Source organism: Pristis pectinata, chromosome 26, assembly GCF_009764475.1.
Source record: "Pristis pectinata isolate sPriPec2 chromosome 26, sPriPec2.1.pri, whole genome shotgun sequence".
Classification (NCBI taxonomy): domain Eukaryota; kingdom Metazoa; phylum Chordata; class Chondrichthyes; order Rhinopristiformes; family Pristidae; genus Pristis; species Pristis pectinata.
The window spans coordinates 16,202,145-16,225,654 of record NC_067430.1 but is presented as its reverse complement, the minus strand read 5'-3'; the positions used below and the strand labels follow the sequence as shown (position 1 = coordinate 16,225,654).

The 23,510-nt window shown below is 42.1% G+C and overlaps 3 protein-coding genes across 4 annotated transcripts in view; 2 read left to right on the top strand and 1 right to left on the bottom strand.

The window, feature by feature from the left end:
• ints11 (integrator complex subunit 11) overlaps positions 1 to 525 on the bottom strand; it is a 29,985-nt gene extending 29,460 nt beyond the window's left edge. Inside the window, exon 1 of the mRNA XM_052039476.1 lies at positions 464 to 525. The gene's annotated coding sequence lies outside the window, so the exon portion shown is untranslated. The remainder of the gene's footprint in view (positions 1 to 463) is intronic.
• cptp (ceramide-1-phosphate transfer protein) lies at positions 59 to 4,891 on the top strand. 2 transcript variants are annotated; one of them, XM_052039480.1, is made up of 2 exons: positions 59 to 324; positions 1,663 to 4,812. In XM_052039480.1, the coding sequence occupies exons 1-2, from the start codon at positions 293 to 295 to the stop codon at positions 2,183 to 2,185; spliced, it is 555 nt and encodes a 184-aa protein (XP_051895440.1). In that variant the 5' UTR covers positions 59 to 292; the 3' UTR covers positions 2,186 to 4,812. The 2 variants fall into 2 exon arrangements, with proteins under 2 accessions (XP_051895440.1, XP_051895438.1); XM_052039478.1 differs by having other exon boundaries at positions 104 to 222; positions 1,663 to 4,891.
• A 4,178-nt stretch (positions 4,892 to 9,069) lies between these two features.
• LOC127583337 (zinc finger protein 3-like) lies at positions 9,070 to 23,132 on the top strand. The gene is made up of 2 exons (XM_052039206.1): positions 9,070 to 9,103; positions 12,411 to 23,132. Exon 2 carries the CDS (start codon positions 12,416 to 12,418, stop codon positions 13,346 to 13,348), a length of 933 nt encoding a protein of 310 aa, XP_051895166.1. The 5' UTR covers positions 9,070 to 9,103; positions 12,411 to 12,415; the 3' UTR covers positions 13,349 to 23,132.
• The last annotated feature ends 378 nt before the right edge of the window (positions 23,133 to 23,510 follow it).

Here is a 23,510-nt window from a genome sequence, read left to right as displayed (position 1 = left end):
CATCGCCCACCCTATCAGGCCCAACGGTGATAGGGCAAGGGGCGGGCCTTCCACTCGCATCGTGTGATTGGTCGATGGCCGCGGCGCGGCTTCCGGGTTGAAAATGGCGGAAGTAGAGCCGTTCAGGCTGAGTGAAGTGCTGGAGTCATTCAAAAGCTGCCTGACCGAGAGCGGGGACTTGGTGCAGGAGCATTACCTGAATGGATGGAAGGGGCTGGTGAAGTGAGTGACCTAAAAGAACCTTGACAATAAAAGAATTATGGATGCTGGAAATTTAAAATAAAACCTGAAAATGCTGGAGATCTTCAGTCTTCGACGTGAAAGGTTAACCCTGTTCTTCATCCCACAGGCGGGCTGACCTGCTGCTGCTGTGTACTTCCAGCATTTTCTGTCTTTGTTACAACAGAAGCTGGTCATTAGAATCAACAGCTGCTTTATGAGGGCAAAGTACAAAGTCACTCACCCGTCTGTAGCGTGCAGAGTGAGGCAAATGGGGACACAAGCGGCTGCAGGTGCTGGGATCTGGAGTAAGAGACAATTTGCTGGAGGAGCTCAGTGGGTTGAGCAGCGTCTGTTTTGGGGGGGGGGAGGGGGAGAGGAAGGAAGGAGGAGGGGTGGTGGTTGTCGACATTTCGGGTCGAAACCTTGCATCAGAGTAATGCAAAAAATGTTTATTAAGGAGCGTGAGCGGGTTGGTGCCATTTCTAATTGTGATATGTGGAGGATTTTTAATCCACTCTTCGGATGCCGGCTTCGTTGACAAGATTAGGTCTCCTTGATGGTAATGGTGAGCCACCACAATCCTTCCACTGAAGGTATATCCACAGTGTTGTTGGGCAGTGAGTGCAGTATTCAGATTTGGTGACGATACTGTAGGTGATAATGTTCCCACGAGCCTGCTCCCCTCGTCCTCTGCGATGGAAGTCACAGGTGTGGGAGGGGTTGAAGTAGCCCAAGGGAATAGTTGTAGTGTATTTTGTACTTGAGTCAAGGTGTGCCAGCAATGGAGGGCGTGAAAGTTGAGTGATGAATGTTAATCAAGTGAACTGCCTCGTTCTGGGGTGGGGTCAACTTTTTTGAGTGCTGTTGAGACTGCATTTATGAAGGCGTAGGAAGTAACATTTGTGGGTGGTGAAAAGAAAGTGGCGCTACAGATAACCCATGAAGTGATAAGTTGATTATTGTAAACTTTTAAAAATTCCAGACGCATTTAAATGAAGACTTAGAATAGTAAAGCTTGAATTTGCATGACGTCTCATTTCCCTTCAAGGATCTGCCAAAATCCTTTGTAATGAAATAATTTTAGTGTAGTGATTGTTGCAATGTAGGAGTTGCATCAACAAAATTGTCCACAGCAAGCTCCCACAAACAGCATTCTGATCAAATCTATTCTGTTAATCATTGAGAGATTCATTTTAATAGCTGATTTTTATAAACCATTATATCTAAGAGTTTTTCATGATTTGCATAACATTTTTCTATAATCTATAAATGGAAACAAAATAAATTGGAAATTTCTTGAAATACCATGCATTGCTCAAAATTATTGTGCACTCTAACACCTTTTATTTCTAATATCTAATTTCACTTTTCTATTTAATTCTAACCTTAATTGCCTTGGTAGTAAGATCCAATCTTAAATTTATTTGATTCTCTTTTTAGGTTCATGAATAGCCTTGGTGCAGCCTTTTCCTTTATTTCAAAAGATGCAGTTGCCAAAATCCAAATTCTGGAAAACTACAGAAGTGGTAAAAATGGCAATGAATATGAAACAATTCAGTCGATGGTGAAGTACGAGGTCAACCACAAACTGGTGGACCTGAAGAAGCAAGGTGAGCACTGCAATTCTGGCTGCCGTACTCTATTGCGACTCCACCGTGCCCTCAAGTGGCTGCAGCTCTTTCTGGAAAAACTACGGGTGGCCTCGGATGACAGCAAAACTTCAGTCTTGTGTGCAGAGTCCTATAACGAATCCCTGGCAAACTACCATTCCTGGATAGTGCGCAAAACTGCAGTTTTTGCATTTTATTTGCTGCCTAACCGAGCAGACTTTTTTGAGATTATGAACATGGGCACCACAGAAAAGGTAGTGGCTACACTCGGAGAAGCTGTTCCACTCATTTCAAAGGCCTATGACATCACACAGGATCTGTATGCTCAGCATGACTTACTTGATCTACCTTAGTTCTGTGTTTTTTAAAAAGCAGTACAATGATAGCACTCTAAATGTTTGTTTTTTTTTGGTAGAAAACTTCTGTCAGAATCACTTGCCTGAAGGATAAACTGTAAATATTATTTAAATCTAGATTAAGTATTACTTAATCCAGATGTTGAATGTAATTGGCTTTCGTTTGGGGAGAGATTCAAGTCCAGTCAAAATTGGTAGAATGAATATATTTCCTGTCTATTTGATGCCCAAATTGGAATTTTTATACTGCCTGATAAAGAACATGTATCACAGACCAAAACTAATTGGATAGTTTTCTAAAAGATGGGGGTAGCAGTACAGAAAACTTCCAAGGTGCAAGTTATTCTGCATCTGATCACACTACAGCCAATCTGCAAGTGATTACAAACTCCTGTCCAGAATAAAAAGTCTTCTGTTCTGTAACACTGCCATCTCTAATCTCCAGAAAATACTTTTTGGGTGGGACCTTGATCATAAATGGCCTTTCTCAAAACCTCTTTCCCATAAGTCATTTTGCCTATCAGTGGCTTTGGCCGAATGCTTCTCTGGGGACGTTTACATTTGAAAACAATTGAACAACTTATTTAAAAATATTTTACCAGGTTGAAAATGGTCCTTCCAGGAGATTCTAGCAACATTCCATTTTAAATACACAATTTTTTTTATTCAGTCTCTGTTACTGAGCACACTAATTGATGTTCAAGTGGGAAGTAATAGTTTGCGAGTCTCCCTCCCATTTCCTGTACTTCTAATGGTGCAGACTCACTGGTGCCCATTTTCCAAGGACAGCAGCAGCTCATGCTTTGTGTGCTCGTTCTTCACATGGACAGCGGCTCGGAATCTGTCTGACTCTGGGATTGTCACAGTCCCATCTGATTCAGTTGTCTTCAACTTGAACATTTGTACATTTATGAACTGGGAGAACTGACCAGGATTGAGAACTGTGGCTGATTTTTTTTTGATCTGTGTTCTTGCGCCTTTTCCTCAAGGCCAGAAAGATCGGGTCAATTATAGTAGTGTGGCTAAAACTGGCTGCAAGCCATGGAATGAGTCTGAGCTTCTCCCAGTATAGTGATATGCAAAGTGCATATCTCAGCAGGCAACCAAAAGGTGGAGCAAAAATGTTACTGAGTTCATTTTTTCCACTTTTTTTTTGTTAGTCTTTCAATTTCTAAGTTCATAGAGCATCCCTCTCACTTGCTCCTGGCAGTTTTAGGTGACCTGGTCCAAGAGCATTGAAAATCAAAATACTGCACATGCTGGAAATCTGATCAGGCAGCATCTGTGGAAAGAGAAACAGTCAATATTTCAGGTCAAAGACAATTCATCAAAATGGGACTGTATTCTATTAAAGATTATCTATCTGAAATGTTCTTAAAACAGATGCTGATTGACCCATATATTTCCAGCACCATGTTTATGTTCAAGGTGCAGTCTCCTTTTCCAGTTCTGGTTTGGTGTCAATATATTTTGTTCATAGTCTGCCGTGAGATTTAAATAACTTGAGTGAAAGCTGCTACACTGCGTAGCATCCTAACAAACACAGAAAAAGATCAAGACTTGTTCTCATTACTGTGACTTGTCTGCTCATTACTTTCGCAAGAAAACTTGTGGAGCTAGAAAAGTGTGGCTCTTAATGTTTCAACTGTACAATTTGTTGTATACCATGTCAGCATATTTAATTCTGCAAGATGTGAAAGGAAAAGGGAGTTTGTGCTTGCCTCAAATGTGGTAAGATTTTTTTTTTGTTCTCTAAAAAGAATAAGCTGCTTCTTTTTGGTGCAATTCTTTGAGCACGGGGCTTTTCCCTATTCTACCCACAGTGGCATTACACATGAGCCAGACAAGTCTGCTTCCTTAAAGAAGTTGCTGATTAACAATCAATATTGGATTTCCTATTGCTTCCTGGTAGTTCAGTTTTAGAGTCCCAACCAAGAGCAACGTTTTGTATTGAGCATTGGTTTTTGGCTGTGCGAAAGTGGTGCACTTCACCAACTGATCGCTGGAGAAGGCTAGGTATTGTTAATGCTGGTAGAAGAACACTGGTCTTGCAGCTGCTGAAATCTGTTACCAACAGCCTATTGGCAGGTAAAGGAGAGAGAAGGTGGCCAGGGTTCCCACAGCTGTTGGAAGCCCCCACATTCCAACGGGTGGAAGTGAGATGTGATCTGCTCATTGTGGTTCCAAAGGCATTTTACCTTGAGATTAGATGAAAAAAAAACTGCAATAAGAAGTGAATTTCACAATTAAATATGATCTTTAATTCTTTGAAGACCACTGGAAATTGGTCTTGGTTGTTTTTCCTACTCTTACTTTGATGTTAGTCTTTGCTTGCTAATTACTTGTCAACTCCTGCCAACCCTTGTTTACAATCAGTCTGTGTACATTGGATGGGTTTGACTTGCATTTACAGGATATCTTCCATTGTTATTTTTAATTTTCAAACATGAAACTAGCACTATAACCATCAATGGATAATTAACAACACTTCTCTGTCATGAATTGTGGATGTTTAAGTCAGAAATATCTTTAATATTTTGGGTCAAATCAAATGTAATTTATATAGAATCTTATTTGTAATTTGAGTAATTATGTTTGCCATATAAAGCAATAAATTGTTGTTCATTCAAGCTTTGAGTCTGTTGTAATTGTACAAACAATTAGATCCGTCATTCTTTGAGGAAATAAAATGGAAAAGCATTGAAGTTCTTGGTAGTAAATCGATGCCATACATGTTGTGATATTTATGCTCAGTAAGGACACATAACTGCAAAATTATTGCAGTTTTAGTTAAAATCAGGCTCTGTTTGTATCAAAGCAATCTGACTTCCGTGCTGAAACACTGTGCTGTGAAACAGAATAGTGCTTTAAGATCCCTTATATAAACAGGCTATTAAGCCAACTGGATTCAATTTGAAGCAATGAAAGTCAGCAACTGTGTGTGATTTTTTTTTAGTAGGGGGAAAGGGCATTGAGGGTGAATTGAAAAACTGTTCAACTAGACAACAGAACATTTTAAATACACCTAAAGGCCCAAAACATTACTGACTCAAGGTCTAATTGCCCTGATCTAACCAGATTCCAACACTATCTTGTAGAGGGAGTTGCAAGACCACTATTGAAAGATTTTATGGTGGCTTTTCAATAGGCATTAACCCAAACTTCTAGGAAAATGCCACCATTGCCAGTCCCTAGCGGCAGCCTGCCAACTGGATCAGTTTGAATGAGATGTCCAATTGGTCCAGGAACTTAGCAGAGATCTTGAAGCCCTTGGCAGCAGCAACCCATCTGACTGCCTCCTCTAGCTTAGTGTTATTATGTTTGGTGTTGTATGTTGCCAGGATCCCAGCAGCATACCCTCAATAACAGGGCTCACTCCAGAACTGCCTCATGATGTGTTTTTAAAAATGTATATATTGGTCTCTAATAAAGGAAGTAACTATTTAAGTTATTAAGTCAATAGAACCACACATACGTATATGTAATTTCAAACTATTATTTGCATGTTTATGGATATCAAGGGCTAGAAATGTCTCTTCATCATAATCCAAAATGTTTTGTTTAAAACCATCCTGTAATTATGCAAGTAACCAGTAGGTGGTGGAATTTGAAATAAAAACAGAAAAAGCTGAAAATTATCTGCAGGTCTGGATACATCTGTGGAAAAAGTCTTGGGTCTAAGACCCTTTGCTGAAACTGGGAAAGGGAGAAAAATCAGTTTTCAGTAGCAGAGATTTTAACTACTCTGACATTTAGTCTCACCCTATCAGAAATAGTCCCTTTATTCTATCCATCCTCCCCCACCTAATACTGAAAACTAACTTTTCTCTTTCCCAGTTCTGATGAAGGATCTTGGATTGAAATGTTAACTATTTCTCACTCCAAAGATACTACCTGACCTGAGTGTTTCTAACATTGTCTGTTTTTTTTAAATTATATTTCAGATTTTAGCTCCTGCAGGTTTTTTCCAGGTGGAGCAATTTGGTTCCCCCAATGAATCTGGCATCAACATAATGCATTTCATGTGGCTGAGGTATCCACATTAGCACTTGCTGTGCTACAATGGTAATTTGGAAATAAAGACAGATAATCTTTAAAAGAGTGCATAGATTATATTCAGTTTTAGTCAAAGCTGGTTTGCCCCCTGATCATAAGTCAACACTAGGAGAATAATGCAAAGTAAATACGTTCCATCCCTTAATTTAAGTTGACTTATCCTTGCCAGAAACATGGTGGAATTCTGAGGATAGGGTTGGTCTCATCTGTGTTGACCCTAAAACTGAATGGATTCAATATGGCAACTAAGTTGTAGAAAGCTACCGTCATCACTAGAATTGTACACCATTGAGATTGTGTCTTGGGAAAGGAAGAAGATTTAAGGAAGACAAAAAAAAGTTGCTACAGCCTGGGATACCATCACTTCCAAGTTTCCTTGAGGTTGCATACACTGACCTACCTTAGTTACTGCAGAACCCTAGAATGTCCTCCCTGATGTGAAGGTTGGAGATTCATCACCACTTGTATCAGATTGTTCAAGGAGAAAGCTCACCACCACTTCTCTGGGGAACTTCTGATTTTGAACAGGTCATATTTTATGACTAAATTATATATTAAAATCAGGGGGGGGGGGGGAGAAATTACCGTTAGAAACATGCAGGTTGAGATGTGCTTCAGAATGCTTGTTTGTATAGTATTACTTTATTCAGTTAGTTGAAAATATGGATAAAATCCCAATGGCTTGCTTTATAAAGCTAATGTATTCCAGCTGTGCAACACTGAAGGTTTTGAGTTGGTACCCAGTCTGAGCTGATATTTTCTACCAGGGTAAGTAAGGTACCCTGGGGCTAGAGAATTGACCTGCATGCCTGATCACTGTCTTCTGAACTCTGCTGAAAGTGCACACATGCACATGAGGAAAAAAACCCATGGAATTTGGCTGTGATACCTCCTCAGAAAACAAGGTCTGTTTAATTTTTTCATCAGTCATCTGTTGGGGGGGGGGGGAATTGATTATTATACTTAATGTAATTGGTATTGGTTTATTATTGTCACTTGTACCGAGGTACAGTGAAAAACTTGTCTTGCATACCGATCGTACAAGTCAATTCATTACACAGTGCAGTTACATTGGGTTAGTACAGAGTGTTTTGTAAAGGCATTTCAATGAATGTTTACCTTCCCAATTCTGATATGAAGATCTAACAGTGCTGTGAACCAGAAATTATAACGAACTTTATTAATAATAAAAATTCATATCAGAATTTACATATTATTTCAAAACTGGATGCCAGAGTTATAAACAGGAGAAACAAATGTTTGCATACAGTGCAAATGGCCAGGAATAGAGGTCTTTCTTTTCCCCTTCCTCCCTATATTTTTTCTCTATGAAATTTAAAAACTTAAACAAGTTCTCTTTTATGTACAATTCTGCCTCAAGCATGCAATTTTCAGTCAGGCAAGTAAAGAAAGAATCCTACTTTCAACTTTGAAACAACCCAAATATGTCCTGCAGGGTAAGTCTAACAGCCCCCCTGTTTGATTCCTTCCTCTTGACAGGGATGATAAGATGTTGGGCTAAGATAGACACACATCCTCGTAGAATATACATTCACTATTTGATTTACATTAAAATCAAATGTTCAGTCCTTTATGATGAGGAGAGGATGTTAATTGAAGGGAGAAGGCTAGAGGGCTATGAGCACCCAATTTCAGTATGTCAAGAAGCAGAACACTGTCGCCTTAATCCCTGGTGCTTTCTGCCACCCTGGGTCTTTGGGCAAAAACTCTTCCATTGATCAATGATTCCCAAGAAACTACAGAAAGAGGGTGTCTGGGATCACATAGCACTGCCTGTCTGGACAGTTTTAATGTTGGGTAGATAATGAACCAAGATTCTCATGTTGATACATAAAAAATTGAAATATTTAGTTTATAGTGTAAAGGAAATGCCTGCAAATGAGAATCCATTTTGTGGTTCCAAAGTCTGTACAATTATTTCCTACAACCATAGATAGGGTGAATGCATTCTGCCTTTTCCCAGGGTTAGGGAATCAAGAACTAGAAAGCATAGGTTTTGGTTATCCTGCTATAGGAAAGATGTTATTAAACTGGAAAGAGTGCAGAAAAGATTTACAAGGATGTTGCCACAACTTGAGGGACTGAGTTATAGGGAGAAGTTGGACAGGCCAGGATTTTTTTCTTGGAGCATAGGAGACTGAAAGGTGATCTTCTAGAGGTGTATAAAATAATGAGGGGCATAGATGGGGTAAATGCATTCAATCTTTCCCAGGGTTGGGAAATCAAGAACTAGAGGGCACAGGTTTAAGGTGAGAGGGGAAAGATTTAATAGGAACTCAAGGAGCAACTTTCTTACACAAAGGGTGGTGTGTATGAGGAATGAGCTGCCAGAGGAAGTGGTTGAGTCAGGTACAATAACAACTTTTAAAAGACAGTTGGACACGTACATAGATAGGAAAGGTTTAAAAGGTTGTGAGCCAAACGCTAGCAAATGGGATTAGCGTAGATGGGCATCTTGATCGGATTGAACCGTGCTGTAGGACTCTGACTCCATGAACAAGTGAATATACTTCATAAGTAATATATAGATGGAAAAGGGCATTGGGCTATCCAGGCGTCGTGAAAGACGTTTAATGATGGAAATCGTCTATAAAGTTTAATGTGAATTCGCGCTGTAATGCACCGCAAAAAAATAAAATTGAAAGAAAATGGCAGCCGTACTTTTCCGTAAACCGAACGTTACCCAGAACTCTGAGCGGGTCAGAAAGTCCTCTATCTCTGCCGTTGGTGCGGCGAGAACACGGCGCATGTTCGGAAGGAGAAGCAGGACTGTTGTCAGTGGGAGAAGTCGGTAGGCAGCGGGCGGGAGGTTGGCGGAGTTGCTGCAGACAAAGGCAGGTAAAAGCCTTCGGTGACAGAAGTCGGCTGCATGCAAACCGAGCTTGCAATTTCCTGCAGAGGAAACAATGTCATATGTGCAAGGACACTTTGTTTTGGTTTGACATTAAAACAATAGGTGCATTTTTATACTGTTGACAGCAGGGCTGTTGGGCCCAGCCGGCCCATGACATTGTTTATATCCCATGGCAGCCTTTCCCCGTTTAGTCGCTGCTTAACTGGGTGCGCGTTCTCCTTGCTGTGCCAGTTTCACAAGGTGGGCGATTTCTTTTGTGTTGTGCACCTATATCCCTACCAGATCCATTCTCACATTGGTGTTGAGAGCCAAAGAGGCCAGTTGCTAACTTCCTTCAGGGAGAGGTGCTAATTTTGTTCTTTTTGTGTAGGATTGGCCTGGCTAGCTGCTTTTTTACTGGTAGAGGCGTGATGTGCTGCAGTTTTGCCGACTCTAGGATTGATTAGGGCAAAAGTCCATCTTTGCCATATTTGATTTTAGTGACAGAGATATTTGAAATGCCTGAAGATGAGATGATGTTTGGATGTGATGCTGCCCACCTCAATTTAAATAGCGTAAAAGCATTTGAATGGTCACCTAAGTACATGGCACTGATGAAATTATGACGTTTTTGGTTTGGTTACAGCACAAAACAGTCCCTTCGGCTCACCATGTTGTACGGTAAATAGACTTGATTGTAGGGATCATTTTCTGAAGGTCAGCATCTTGTCTCTGGAGATAAATTCAGATATTGCCTCATCTTAGATGAAATATGATTGGCACACCCACAGAGATCCATGATGGCTAAAGTAGGTGAGAGGCTGGGTATTCTCTAGTAAGTTGCTTACCTCCTGATTCCATAAAACAGCCTTGTCCTGGCTTTGGCACATTAGAAATGCTTTGAATAATGAAAAGCCTGCATTTTTGGTATCGGTGGCACAGTAACCATGTTTATTATCCATGGTGTGGGTGAAACTTGGGGTCTTAGAGGTGAAACAAACGTTGGGAGCATGAACACTTGCCCCATCAGTCAAAATTTCAATGTTTATAAAGAATATATTCAGTTACATGAATTCCAGGTAGGTTTTAAAATCACCTAAGACACTGAAGGTATCCTTGAGCAACTTTTCAACTTGCTTTGACTGAGTTGAGGCAACTTAATCAACAATAAAGACACAAGAGACTGCAGATGCTGGAATCTGGAGCAACAAACAATTTGCTGGAGAAACTCAGTGGGTCGAGCAGCATCTGTGGGGGGGGGGGAATTGTCAGGCCCTGATTCAGGGTTTCGACCCAAACTGTCAACAATTCTTCCCCCCCCCCCCCCCACCCCCAGATGCTGCTCAACCCGCTGACTTCCTCCAGCAAATTGTTTGTTAATCCAGTGCCACAACTACTCAGGTTAGGCAGCATCTGTGAGAGAAACAGTTAATTATTAAAGTTGATGAACTAAATTCTTAAAGATACAGCATGGAAACAGGCCCTTCTGCCCGCTAAGTCCACACTGCCCATCAACCACCCATTTACACCAATCCTACATTAATGCCATATTTTTATTCCCCCTCTGCTCTTGTCAACTCTCTTCAGATTCTACCACTCACCTACATACTAGGGGCAATTTACAGTGGACAATTTACCCTACCAACGAGCCCTTCACTGGGGTGTGGGAGGAAATTGTAGCACCTGGATAAAACCCATATGAGGTCACAGGGAGAATGTGCAAGCTCCACACAGACACTACCAAAGGTCAGGATTTAACCTGGGTCTCTGGTGATGTGAGGCAGCAGTTCTACAAGCTGTGCCACTATGCTGTCCATAATCACCTTTCATCAAAACTAGGTAAAGTTAGAAATCGAACATCTTTTACGTTGCAGAAAAGAGGAGGGGTGGAGAGAACAAATGGAACGGCTGATGAGATGACCACCAAAAGACAAATGTGATGTCAGCTGAGGGAGGGTGGTAAAGGCTTGTACATTGCAGCTAACCTTTTTGGAGAAGATGTAAATAGAAGATGAATGTGGACAGAGAAGGAAACAAAAAAACACACACAAAGCTGGGACTGTGAAACAACAAAAACTACAGTGGCTGGAAGTGTGAAATAAAAGAGAGCGCTGAAAATATTCAGCAGGCCAGGCAGCATCTGTGGAGAAGGAAATACTGAGCAGTTCTGTCTCAAACTGGGAAGACTTGCTTATCTGAATCTATTGGATTCAATGAGTCTAGCTGAAACATGGTTGTTGAAAGATGGGCTTCATTGGAATAGAGTAAGAGGCCAGAGACAGATCAGTGGGATGAAGAATGAAAGTTACAGGAAACTGGAAGTCTCTGTTCTCCTGGCGGGCTAAATGGAGGTATTCTCTTGGATCGTAAGACCATGTGGGGAATGTTAACTCATGATTGCACAATGTTCAGTTCCATTTGCAACTCTTCAGCAAGTGAAGCAACCCATTCCTGCATGCAGAATGACAGCATTCAGACAAGGGTTAAAAGTGGCAAGTAACATTTGTCCCACAAGAGTGGCAGACAATCATCTACCCACCTTACCCATGATACTCAGTGGCATTATCTTATCACAAGTATCCATCCACCAGAAACTCACCTGGACCAGAAACACATGAAGAGTCACAAAAGCACAACAGAGGCAGTGTATGCTGTGGTGATCGACTCCCCATCTAACATCCCAAAGCCTTTCGCTACATGCAAGGCTGATCAAGATCACGACAGAAAAGTTTATAATTGCCTGGATGAACACAGCTCCAACCATGTTCAATGAGCATAGTCCCATTCACATCAAAGGTCCTGCCTCGTTCATGTGGCTGCAGTTTGTGCCATCCACAAAATAATTTTATGGAATTTAGAGCAGACCTTCATTCTTGTTCTTATTTACTCATTTAATAATGACTGTGTGGATACATTTCTTGGGTAAACCTTTCTCTAAGACAATCTACGAACTGCATCTTTACTAACCTTCCTCACCTAGCACCATTTGCTATTTGTGCAGTATGGTTCTCGTTGTGCATGGCGGTACCTTTTGTTTGTGTTCCGCTTTCTTTGATTTGGATTGTGTTTCTTTTGTCAACGCTGCATGATAAAGAGCGTTTAAATCAAAAAAAATAAGTTTCATCTGTACTGGCTGTCTCTGCCTCTTTACACATCCATAGGGCCCCCTGGAAGGAGAGAGATTGAGAAATGCTGATTTTTGGTGCACAGATCTCTGCCTGGTAGCAGGGCTTGAGACACAGTCTGAATGCATTCGCCTGCCTCTGAGTATGGGCTGTGGTGTATAATGAATACCAATGTGCTGTGTTCCAGGCCCGATGGAGAAGCTGCAGCCATCAGAAACGGACCGCAGTACTGAGGAGGCTGCTGAAGACGGGAGTGTCCCACCCGTCTCCTCACCACACAACCCGAGACGTTTCACTTGTGAGGAGTGTGGCAAGAGCTTCAAGCAGCACTGCGACCTGAAGCGGCACGGCAGGGTGCACACTGGCGAGCGGCCGTACTGGTGCCCAGCCTGCGGCAAGCGCTTCAGCACCTCCTACAACCTGCTGATCCACCAGCTGATCCACAGTGGCGAGAAGCAGTACAAGTGCCGGGCCTGTGGCCGGGAGTTCGTGCAGCAGCACCACCTGGTCACCCACCAGCGCACCCACACGGGCGAGAAGCCCTACCCGTGCCCGGTGTGCGGCAAGGCCTTCCGCCAGTCCTCCACCATGATGGTCCACCGGCGCATCCACGGCGAGGAGCGGCCCTACCGGTGCTCCGACTGCGCCAAGAGCTTCAAGACCTCGTCCAACCTGTCCAAGCACCGGCGCATCCACACGGGCGAGCGGCGCTTCGCCTGCGAGGTGTGCTCCCGCCGTTTCCTGCACTCGCACCACCTGGCCACGCACCGCCGCACCCACGTGGGCGAGCAGCCCGCCTCCTGCCCGCTCTGTGGCCAGCACTTCGGCGACCCGGCCCAGCTCCTGGCCCACCGCCGGGCTCACGCCGGTGAGCCTCCCTACAGCTGCGAGACCTGCGGCAAGGGCTTCGGCCAGCGCTCCACACTGGTGCGCCACCGCCGCACGCACACAGGCGAGAAGCCTTACGCCTGCCCCATCTGCGCCAAGACGTTCCGGCAGACCTCCACCATGCAGGTGCACTACCGCACACACTCCGAGGATCGACCCTACCGCTGCCTGCAGTGTGGCAAGGGCTTCAAGAGCGCCTCCAATCTGATTGGTCATCATCGTGTCCACAGAAGGTAGAGCACTGCCCAACTTGTAATGGACACACGTTCATCAGACAAGACTTGTGGAGATTTTAGAGACAACAATTCGCTGGATAAGGGCTTCCTTGGAGTGGTTGCAATGACATGGATGATACATTTTAATTTAGTGGGTGCTCCTTTTAAAACCTCAACTCGTTGAGCTTGGGGAATTGACAGCCAGCTAAAGCCAAAGTTTTATAACAAATGTGATATGTCACAGTCTTAGGATGTTTCTCAATACAGGCTAGTGCACAATTTTCAAATGCACATTAATTTTTTGATTTGATTGAAATTGTTTTTGGACGTCTCATTTTCAAAGTCAGTGATGTCCTGGGAAACTTTAAAAATAGACTTGCTTTTCTGTAGCACTTTTCAGATCCTTTTCTGGACACCCCCAAAATACTCTACAGCCAATGAAAATGTTTTAAGTGTAGTCACTTGCAATACAATATGTGGGCAGCAAGCTCCCCCAAACAGCAATGTGTTAATGACCAGATAATGTGTTTTATTGATGTCAGTTGAGGGATAAATATTTGCTCCTGTACAAAATGGAGTTGGCCTGTGGAACATTCCATGATACAGGTAGATGCTGGGAATTCCAAAGCAGAGAGACTGGGAGTGTCAGAAAATGCATGATGGTGTTCCTGAAGGTGAAGAGCAATGCTTCATAAGCCACTTGCGAAGGATTTGATTGGCTTAGAGTTACTGCCACTTTATTTTCTGTTTGTCAGTTTGGATATATCATTTGTTATAACATTATTTATTTAAAATCATTTGGTTCACATTTTAAGCTTGGAAGCACAACTTGTTGAGCTGCTGTATTGTTTTTGAAAGCTAATGTAAGATCTGCTGGTAATTGGAGCAAAAACGGCAGGTGTTGGAAATCTGAGTGTACTTTGCATTAGGAGCTCACAATGGTATTGGTATGTGTCTCTTTTACATTGGAGAAACCAAATGCAGGTTGGGTGACAGCTTTGCAGAACACTTCTATTTAGGATACCCCAATTTCAGTTGTCTGTCACTTCAATCCTCTCTCCTTCCCCCTCTATTACTTTGACTTCAGTGTTATTACCTTCCTACATTGCTCTGATGATGCTTAACGTAAGCTCCAAGAATGAGACCTCGCCTTTATTTGAGTACATTGAAGCTGGTGGGACTTGATATTGAATTTAACAATTTCAGGTAACCATTCCCTTTATCGCTCCACAGATGTGGTTGTACCTTTGTTTCAATTTGTTTATTTCTTTATAATCTGTCTGCATGTTCACTTTGACAACTTTGGTCTGCACCTTATCACGGACACACCCTCTTCTCTCGACTCTTCCCCCTCTCTGCATCTTAATGCATACTTGTTTTCTCTCCTCCTTTCCCATTCTGATGAAAGGTCTTTGACCCGAAATGTTGACTCTATTTCTCTCCCCACTGATGCTGCTTGACCTGCTGAGTGTTTCCAGCATTTTCTGTTTTTATTTAAGATCTAATATTGCTGTAAAGTATTCCCATTCAAGATCTGCAAGATTAGCTGATTGGTTAGCTGCAGGTTAGCAAAGTTTTGCCCAGAGATCAAGGTGCATTCATATATTCATAATTGGGAGTCAAGCATGAAGATGATCCAAGATATCAGAACCAAACTAACGTATGACGAAGTATCAAATGGCCTTTTTTTTAAAAAAAAGCAAGCTTTGCAATTAAAAGCATAACTAACCTTCCTGCTTTGAGCCCCATCCTATTCCCAATATGTTGAGAGTTACTGGTGTTGCTCAGCTAGATCTTGAACCTCATAGCATTTCTCTTGAAGAAGTGAGGGCTCTTTAATAAACAAATGTAAAGACTCTCTACTCTCAGTCTGGGTTTCACAAGCTCTCTCCTGTAAGGTCAGTTTCTTCAACCTTGTTACAGGACTGTCATTCAGCATAACAGTTGTCTAGGTAGGAATGTTTTCCAAGGATGGGAGATGCCAAGTAATTTAACCCTAAAACCTGAGGTCCTATCTTCACATTCAAGGCTGACTTTGACAAGACTCTCATGGCTGCTCTCATGCATTCAGCAATCAAGGTGGGGCTCCCTGACACATTATTCAGACAAAGTTACATTCAAAGTGCAGTTTTCTTTGATCGAGGCGAGAATCATCTCAACGAAAGAACTTGGCACAATTTTTCCTCCTCCATAAAACAGCTTGCTATCTTCTGAAAATGAACACGTTGAACGTTCCACCTCCTACAAGGACGGCAGTCTGCCTTCTAACAAATGGGTTTGACATCTTTAATAAGAAATCTGAAGTGCCCATGCAAGTTCTGCAACTCTGAAGCCAACCCTTTGCATAACATGGATTGGAAGACCTAACTCTCGGCTGACGTGAAGTGGAGTTTGTTTGCTTTAATCTAAGTTAAAGGATGCGTTCTCTGGCACTGTGTTGACATTGGTCGGTGCTAGCAGTCTAGCTCATGAGACAGGAGATCAGGGTTCAAACCTCGCTCTAGGGTACCGAGCAATGTAATCCAGGCTGATACCTTGGGCAGAAGCTGTGCTGCATCATCTGGGGTGCTGTCTCAGGAAAGGGAATGAGGAGCGAGATACATCGTTCTTTTAGGGCAGAGGCACAATGAGTTGAATGGCTACCTTCTGTCCTGTATCATTCAATAAATCTACTTCCTGCTGTGAAATGGTTGCTCGCTTCAGGGATGGCAGTGGATGTGCCACGTATGAACTTGATCTCTTTATTTAGGGAGGAAAAAGCAGTCATGTGTGAATGTTGGACTTAAGCAACATAAACTTCCTAAGGTCTCCACCTGATGCCTAATATGTCAGTGAAGATCCCAACCCAAGTGCTCTGGTAATCTCAATGATTAACCTAATGATTTAACAATGGATGTTTAATTAAAGTAGTAAAAGTTTTTTCATCTGCCTGTATTGATAATTTTGCTGTGAGGTATCTCCTTTCGCTCAAATTTCCCATGACCCTGTGATAGCTACTTCAAGGTCCAGTCAGTTGATACTTTGCATTGGGTACATGAGAGTTCACTGGGAACTTCACAAGTTTCCATCTTGGGTGTAAAAGATGGAAATCCAGATTAGCTGCGTACAAAGTAAGGACAGTTCTGTATCCCATTCAACCTTCATTTCTGTGTTTGATGGCTTACACAGGCTCTCGGTTCAGTCACTCCTCAATTTTAAGCACTCATCCTTGCTTCTGCCCCTGCTTACCTCTGTAATCTTCAGTTTGATTACATTCCACAGGCCTCCTATTTATCCCTGAATTTAATCCCGTTGCCACTGATGCCCACACCTTCAGCTGTTGAGGTGCTGAGGCTGTGATTCTGTGCATAAAGCCCTTTTCCTTTCTTAAGATGCTCCTTGCAAACTACCATTTTGTTCAAGCTATTGATCTCAATACGTCAAGTGGCTTGATTGTTAATTTTTGTTTGATAGTACATTTATGTAGCATCCTGGGAGGATTCCCAGAGAGAAACAGCATAAAAGCAGGCCCTTTGGCCCATCCAGTCTCTGCCAATCATTAATCACCCATTTACACATCAATCCCTTTTTTATTCCCACATTGTCATTAACTCCCCCCGGACTATACCACTCACCTATACAGTAGGGGCAATTTACAGTGACCAATTTACTTACCAACCCCTACATCTTTGAAATGTGGGAGAAAACCATAGCATTTGGAGGAAACCCATGTGGTCACTGGGAGAGCATGCAAACTCCACGCAGACAGCATGGGAGGTCAGGATTGAACTTGGGTCACTAGCTGCACCACTGCCCACAATGCTATGTTCTTGCTACATCAAAGGCAGAAACTAAGGGGAAATTGTAGTTAATCGATCTACCTGAAACTGCACGATATTCTGTGCACATTACTCCACCCACGTCATTTTCCTAGAGTGATGAAGGACAATGGCTCCAATACCAACTACATTAGACTCCTCTTGGGAATTGGCAATTAGTTCCAATTTATGGTAGTTTATTTCTGTAGGTCCCATTCCCATTATAAACTAGAATGAAAGTGCAGAAGCACATTTTATAGAGAACCTTGTAGTCAACAGACACACCTCCATTTGTATGGTCTGGATTTAAATCTATGTTCTAGTGGTGAGAAATGGTCTTTCAAACCCAGTCACACTTGCCTATTATTGTTTTACCGGAGAATTTCCACGAAAGTTTATCATTAAGGCCTGCATATCATTGGTCTTTGGCAATTGTAGGTACAAAATAAATATCCACCACCAGCTGAAGGAATAAAAATCACTGCTTCCATCCCAATGGGCAAATGAGAATCTTTAAACAACGTGACTGAAACTTTCCTTTACTCATTGCACAGATACACCTACTGTCTGGAAGTAACTGAGCCCAATTTCTTCATAAGCCGCTGGTGCTGTGAAAATTTCCCATTGAAAGCCACAGAACTGATATTGACATTTTGCGATGCTGATATTTTCTGTATATAATGGATATTCCTTTTGAGCATTTGCATAAACTTTCCATGTTTTTGGATGTGGGTAGCACAGTAGAAATGCAAAATTACTGTGCACTTTCTCTTCAAAACTGAACTCCTACAGCCATCTTTTCATTATTATAACTTATTTTCCAGTAATTCAATAAGTGGGCAGTAGAAGAGATGCTGAATGTCGAACTGTTTAAGCTAATATTGTCAGTCATATCCCCATATTGCTTATGATTCACAGAACAGCAGTACACCACAGTGTGGTACTGATTCCTGGAATTTGCTGATGTGGTTCTGCAGACTGGGTTATTGGAATCAGTGATTAATTTAGTAAAATAGGAACAATATGAAGATAGATTTGGTCATGAATGATGAGTCGGAAAGGCATGCGTGGGGGGTGGGGGTGAGGAGGTGCAAGGTGGTGGTTAGTTTCCTGTTAGGATCAAAGGAGCCTTTGTGTGACTGTATCTGGAGCATTCTGTCCTGGTCTGGTCTGGTCTCTCTATTTAGAGAAGGCCTTGCTTTCAATCCAGGGAATACAACAAAGCGTCACCAGTTTGATCTCTGGGATAGGGATATTGTCCAATGAGGAGTGATTAAACAGAGTGGGTCTGAAATCTTTAGAATTTGGAACAATTAGAGGTGATGTCTTTGAAAGATACAAAGTTCTTACAAAGTTTGACAAGCTAGATGACGGATGGTCTTTCCCCTAGAATGTGGTGTTAGGTACGTGGAACAGTACAGTGCAGGAACAAACTCATTGGCCCACCACGTCTGCACCGATGAGGGTGCCAATTTAAACTAATCCCACCTGCCTGCACATGGCCCATATCCCTCTAATCCCTGCCTGTTCATGTGTCAGTTGAAATGCTGCTTAAACATTGCTGTTGTATCTCCTTCTACCACTTGCACATCTCCTTTAAACTCCCTGCCCCCCCCATTTTAAAACTATGCCCTCTAGTATTTGATCTTTCCACCCTGGGGGAAAAAAAATATTCTGACTATCTACTCCATCTATGCCTCTCATAATTTAATCTGCTTCTATCAGGTCATCCGCCAGCCTCCAACACTCCAGTGAAAACAACCCAGGTTTGTTCAGCCTCTCCTTATAGCTAATACCCTCCAAATCCTAGCAATATCTGGTGAACCTCTTTTGCACCCTCTCCCAAGCCTCCACTTCCTTCCTATGACATGGTGACCAGAAATGCACATAATATTTCAAATGTGGCCGAACCAAAGTTTATTATAGCTGCAATGTGACTTTCCAACTTTTATACTCCATGCCCTGACTAATGAAGGAAAACAATCCATATGCCTTCTTTACCACCCTATCCACTTGTGTTGCCACTTTCAGGATGCTATGGATTTGCATTCCAAGATCCCTCTGTGTATCAGTCCTCCTAATGGTCCTGCCATTCACTGTATACTTTCCTCTTGCATTTGACCTTCCAAAATGCAACACCTCACACTTGTTTGGATTAAACTCCACCAGTCATTTCTCCTCCCAAATTTCTAGCTGATCTACATCTTGCTGTATTGCCTCCTGGACTATCCACAACCATCAATTTTGGTGTCATCTGCAAACTTACTAATCAGACTATCTATATTTTCATCCAGCTCACAAACAACAGAGGTCCCAGCACTGATCCTTGCAGAACACGACTGGTCACAGACTCCCAGTCAGAAAAACATCCCTCCACTACTACCCTCTGTCTTCTATGACCAAGGCAATTTTAGATCAACTTTAACAGTCTCAAAATAAGGGACTGACCATTCAAACTGAGATGAGGTTTTTTTCACCAAGAATCTTTGGTATGATCTATTCAAGAGAGCTGTGGAAATTTGAGGGCTAAGTACATTCAAGACCGATCAATGGACTTTGGGATACAGTGTTAAGGAATGTGAGGTTAGTGCAGGAAACTTTCACAGAAGTAACTGATAAGTTTTTGAAGTTTGGAGCAGTCACAAGAGGCTGAATGGTCAACTCCTTTGTTTCTATCATTCTTTACTGGTATCCAATAAGCATGAACATCAAAGTCTTGGTTCCATTGGTGGAAGTTTAGTGGAAGTTGGTGACCCAGCAGAGATCTTTAACATTATGAAAGTACCTGATATTGACAGGCATAGTGCATAAAACTTGAGGCTATCAGTAGAAGTGACTGATAACCCTTGGCAGCCACTTCCAGGCATCCACCACTCCCTGTGTGGGGGAAAAAAACTTGCCCTACACATCAACTTTAAACTTTTCCCCTCTCACCTTAAATGCATGTCCTCTGGTATTTGACATCTCTACCCCGGGGAAAAGATTCTGGCTGTCTACCCTATTTATGTCTCTCATAATTTTATAAACTTCTATCAGGTCTCCCCTCAGCCATCAATGCTCCAGAGAAAACAACCCAAGTTTGTCCAACCTCTCCTCAGAGCTCATACCCTCTAATCCAGGCAGCATCCCGGTAAATCTCTTCTGCACCCTTTCCAAAGCCCCCACATCTTTCCTGTAATGCAGCAATCAGAATTTCACACAGTTTGTGTGCCACGGATTCCATATAATTCTACAGGATTTTCTGTGGCAGGCTGGATATGAAAATCTTCCCATGTCGTGAAGCAAAAGAATCATTTACACAGATGCATTCTTGGGACAAATAAATTTATTTATTTGATCAATTTTCACTTCAAGGTGGGAGAGAACCTGTTCAACTTACCAGTGCATTCCACACTCTGATTGTATACATTATGGCATTGGTATGCACGTTCAGAGATACGTCAGAGCATGTTCATCGGGGTACAGATGTTCAGTTACCTTGTCTAAACCCAAGGCAAGAAGGCACATGATCGGTCACTTCTGTCATCAGCTTCCCTGCATGATCATGATGTGCCTTACAGACCCCAGTAGGATTGCTCACAGCATTGATGGTGGCCATGGAGAAGGGTCAAAGGGTGCATTGAGAAGGAGTGCTTTGATTGGTGCAGATTTGCCTTTCAACTGAAATGTCGGCACAAGCTACTTCAGGACCATTTGATGACTATATATTTTGTACACACAAAGAGGAGGATTTTGGTGTGGGCTCAACAGATCCTTGCATATTCACAGGTCCTAATGTGGATACACCAATAAATCCAACACCTTTACACACTGGGCACTGGCTACCCATTTCAGTGCTAAATTGGTATTGCCTTTAATGCCTGTATGTACCAATGCATTTCAATTTCTCCTTGATGTAGAAAAAGAATTCATTCATCTTCATTCATTCATTACTGCTGAATCTAGTATTAGCCTGATGACAAAATTATGGTTAGCATCAATATTTCATTAGAAAATACTGGGAACACAGCAGGTCAAGTAGGATCTGTGGAAAGAGAAACAGAATTAATGTTTCAGGTCAAAGACCCTTGGCAGAACTGGGAAACCGAGAAAACAATTTAAAATTGCCAGCTGGTTGATAGATTGATGACAGTTAGAAAGAAAGAAATGGTAACAACTTTTTTCCCAGGGCGGTAGTGGCCAATACCAGAGGACATCCGTTTAAAGTGAGTGAAGGAAAGTTTAGGGGAGATGTCAGAAGTAGTTTTTTTAAACAGAGAGTGGTGGGTGCCTGGAACGCACTGCCGGGGGTGGTGGTAGAGGCTGATACAATAGCAACATTTAAGAGACTCTTAGATAGGCACATGGATGTAAGAAAAATGGAGGGTTATAGGCTGTGTAGGAAGGAAGGGTTAGATTGATCGTGGAGTAGGTTTGTATAGGTCAGCACAACATCATGGGCCGAAGGGCCTGCACTGTGCTGTACTGTTCTATGTTCTAAGACATGTAAAAACTGTGAAATCCAGCTATCCTCTTGTAACTTCAAAAAGCAATAATTGGGAAGAATCATCAGTCACTGACAAGGGTGAATTGATTTGATAAAGCCAGCGTAGAGTGGTGAAAGGTATTTCATGTTTAACTCAGTAGATAGGGTTTTTGATGAAGTAACAGAGGTGGAGGAGGGAAATTTGGATAAAACTCTAAAAGAAGTTTGATAAAGTGGCACATAATAGATGTCATCAAGATTGAAGCACATGGTATAAAAGCGGCTGGGGCCACATGGATATTAAATTGGCTAAGTAACAGAAAAGAGAGTAGTGGTAAAATGTGTAGGGGATCTGTACACTGGAGATCCCCAGGGGTCAGTACCAGCACTGTGGCTTTTCTTAATACTTAATGATTTTGATTTGAGTCTGCAGGGTTAAATTTCCATATTTACAGATGACACTAAACATGGAGGTGTGGTCTGCAAGAAGAATGGTGCTAGTCACAAAGGAGATGAGGACAGGCTGGTGGGAGGGCTAGAGAGCTGGCAGATGAAATGTAATGCAAGAACTGCAAAGTATTACATTTTGTTAGGAAGAACGAGTAGTTTATGTAGCCTCCTGAGGGCACCCTTCTAAGAGAGTGCAAAACAGTGATTTGGGGGAATGTATACACTGAAAGCGGTAAAACAGATTGAGATAGTGGTTTGAAAAATGGCATTCTGGATTAGACAGAGTGGATAGAGACTGTTCCGGTTGGGGGAAGGGTAAAAAACCAGGGGCCTGGAACGAAGAGGATTATCAAAAGAACCAAAAGTGACACGAGGGGAAAAACTAGCGATTGGGGTCTGGAATGGGTGCCAGGGGTAATGTGGGGGGCAGGGAGGAATTCAACTGCAGCATTCAAAAGGGAGTTGGATAAATGTCTAGAAAGAACTAGCAGGACTACGAGGAGAGGGCAGGGAGTGCCCTTACATAGAGTGAGTATGGACTCAAAGGGCTGAGTTGCCTCCTTCCATGATGTGATTCTGTTTCCATGACCTGACGCATAATATCTGCTCACTTGTTAGCCTGCCCATGAGTTGGATTCGAACCCAACTGTTCTTCCTACAGTGCTTCCGCTATGTGTTTGGACCCTCCTTTCCCCACACTCAGAACAAAGGCTGCAAAGTAAAACTAGGTTATGTGAGATTTATCATGCTGATCTTTTTGTAGTAATGTTGTTTCTTCAATAGTCAACGTGTAAGTGATACTCATAGGCTTTTTTTTCAGATTTCATTATTATATTGCAGAACTGACAATAAGACCCCATTCTGAACTGGAAGTAATAAACAGACTATTTTCTCCTTAGTATCTAAGTATTACTTTGGTATTGATAGAAACTGTTTCTTTGTAAATTAAAAGTGCTTTATTTAACAAAGTACAAACACAAGCCTGTTAAAAGTCTGGAGTTCCCTTTCTATGATACCATTTAACTTGTCCAGTACTTACATTGTTCAAATTATTCTTAAAATAGCACAATATGTATACAATGAAATGTCTTTGAAAGATTGTTAATGCTGGCTTGGTCTTTGATTGCACTGAGGATGGGCATGGGGAAGGGTGGAGGGGTGAGGTTAGCAATTCATGAGGGAGCTGGAATAAAAGCACTTCCAGCAGCAAACGCTGCAATGCTCACGAGCCAAACGCTGCCAGTTTAAGAAACCAAGTAACTGCCATCTTTTATCTTTGTCAGTCATCCCTCAATCCATTCCACCATTGGCTGTTCACCTTTCAGCTAAAGTTTAATCTGTTTTTAAGGGACTGATTTCTTATTAATATTTATTCTTTACACTATTTGTAGGTAATTGGCAAGCAAGCTCCTACAAATAGCATTTATGTTCAGGACCAGGTATTCTGGTTTTATAATGTTAAGTGAAAAACA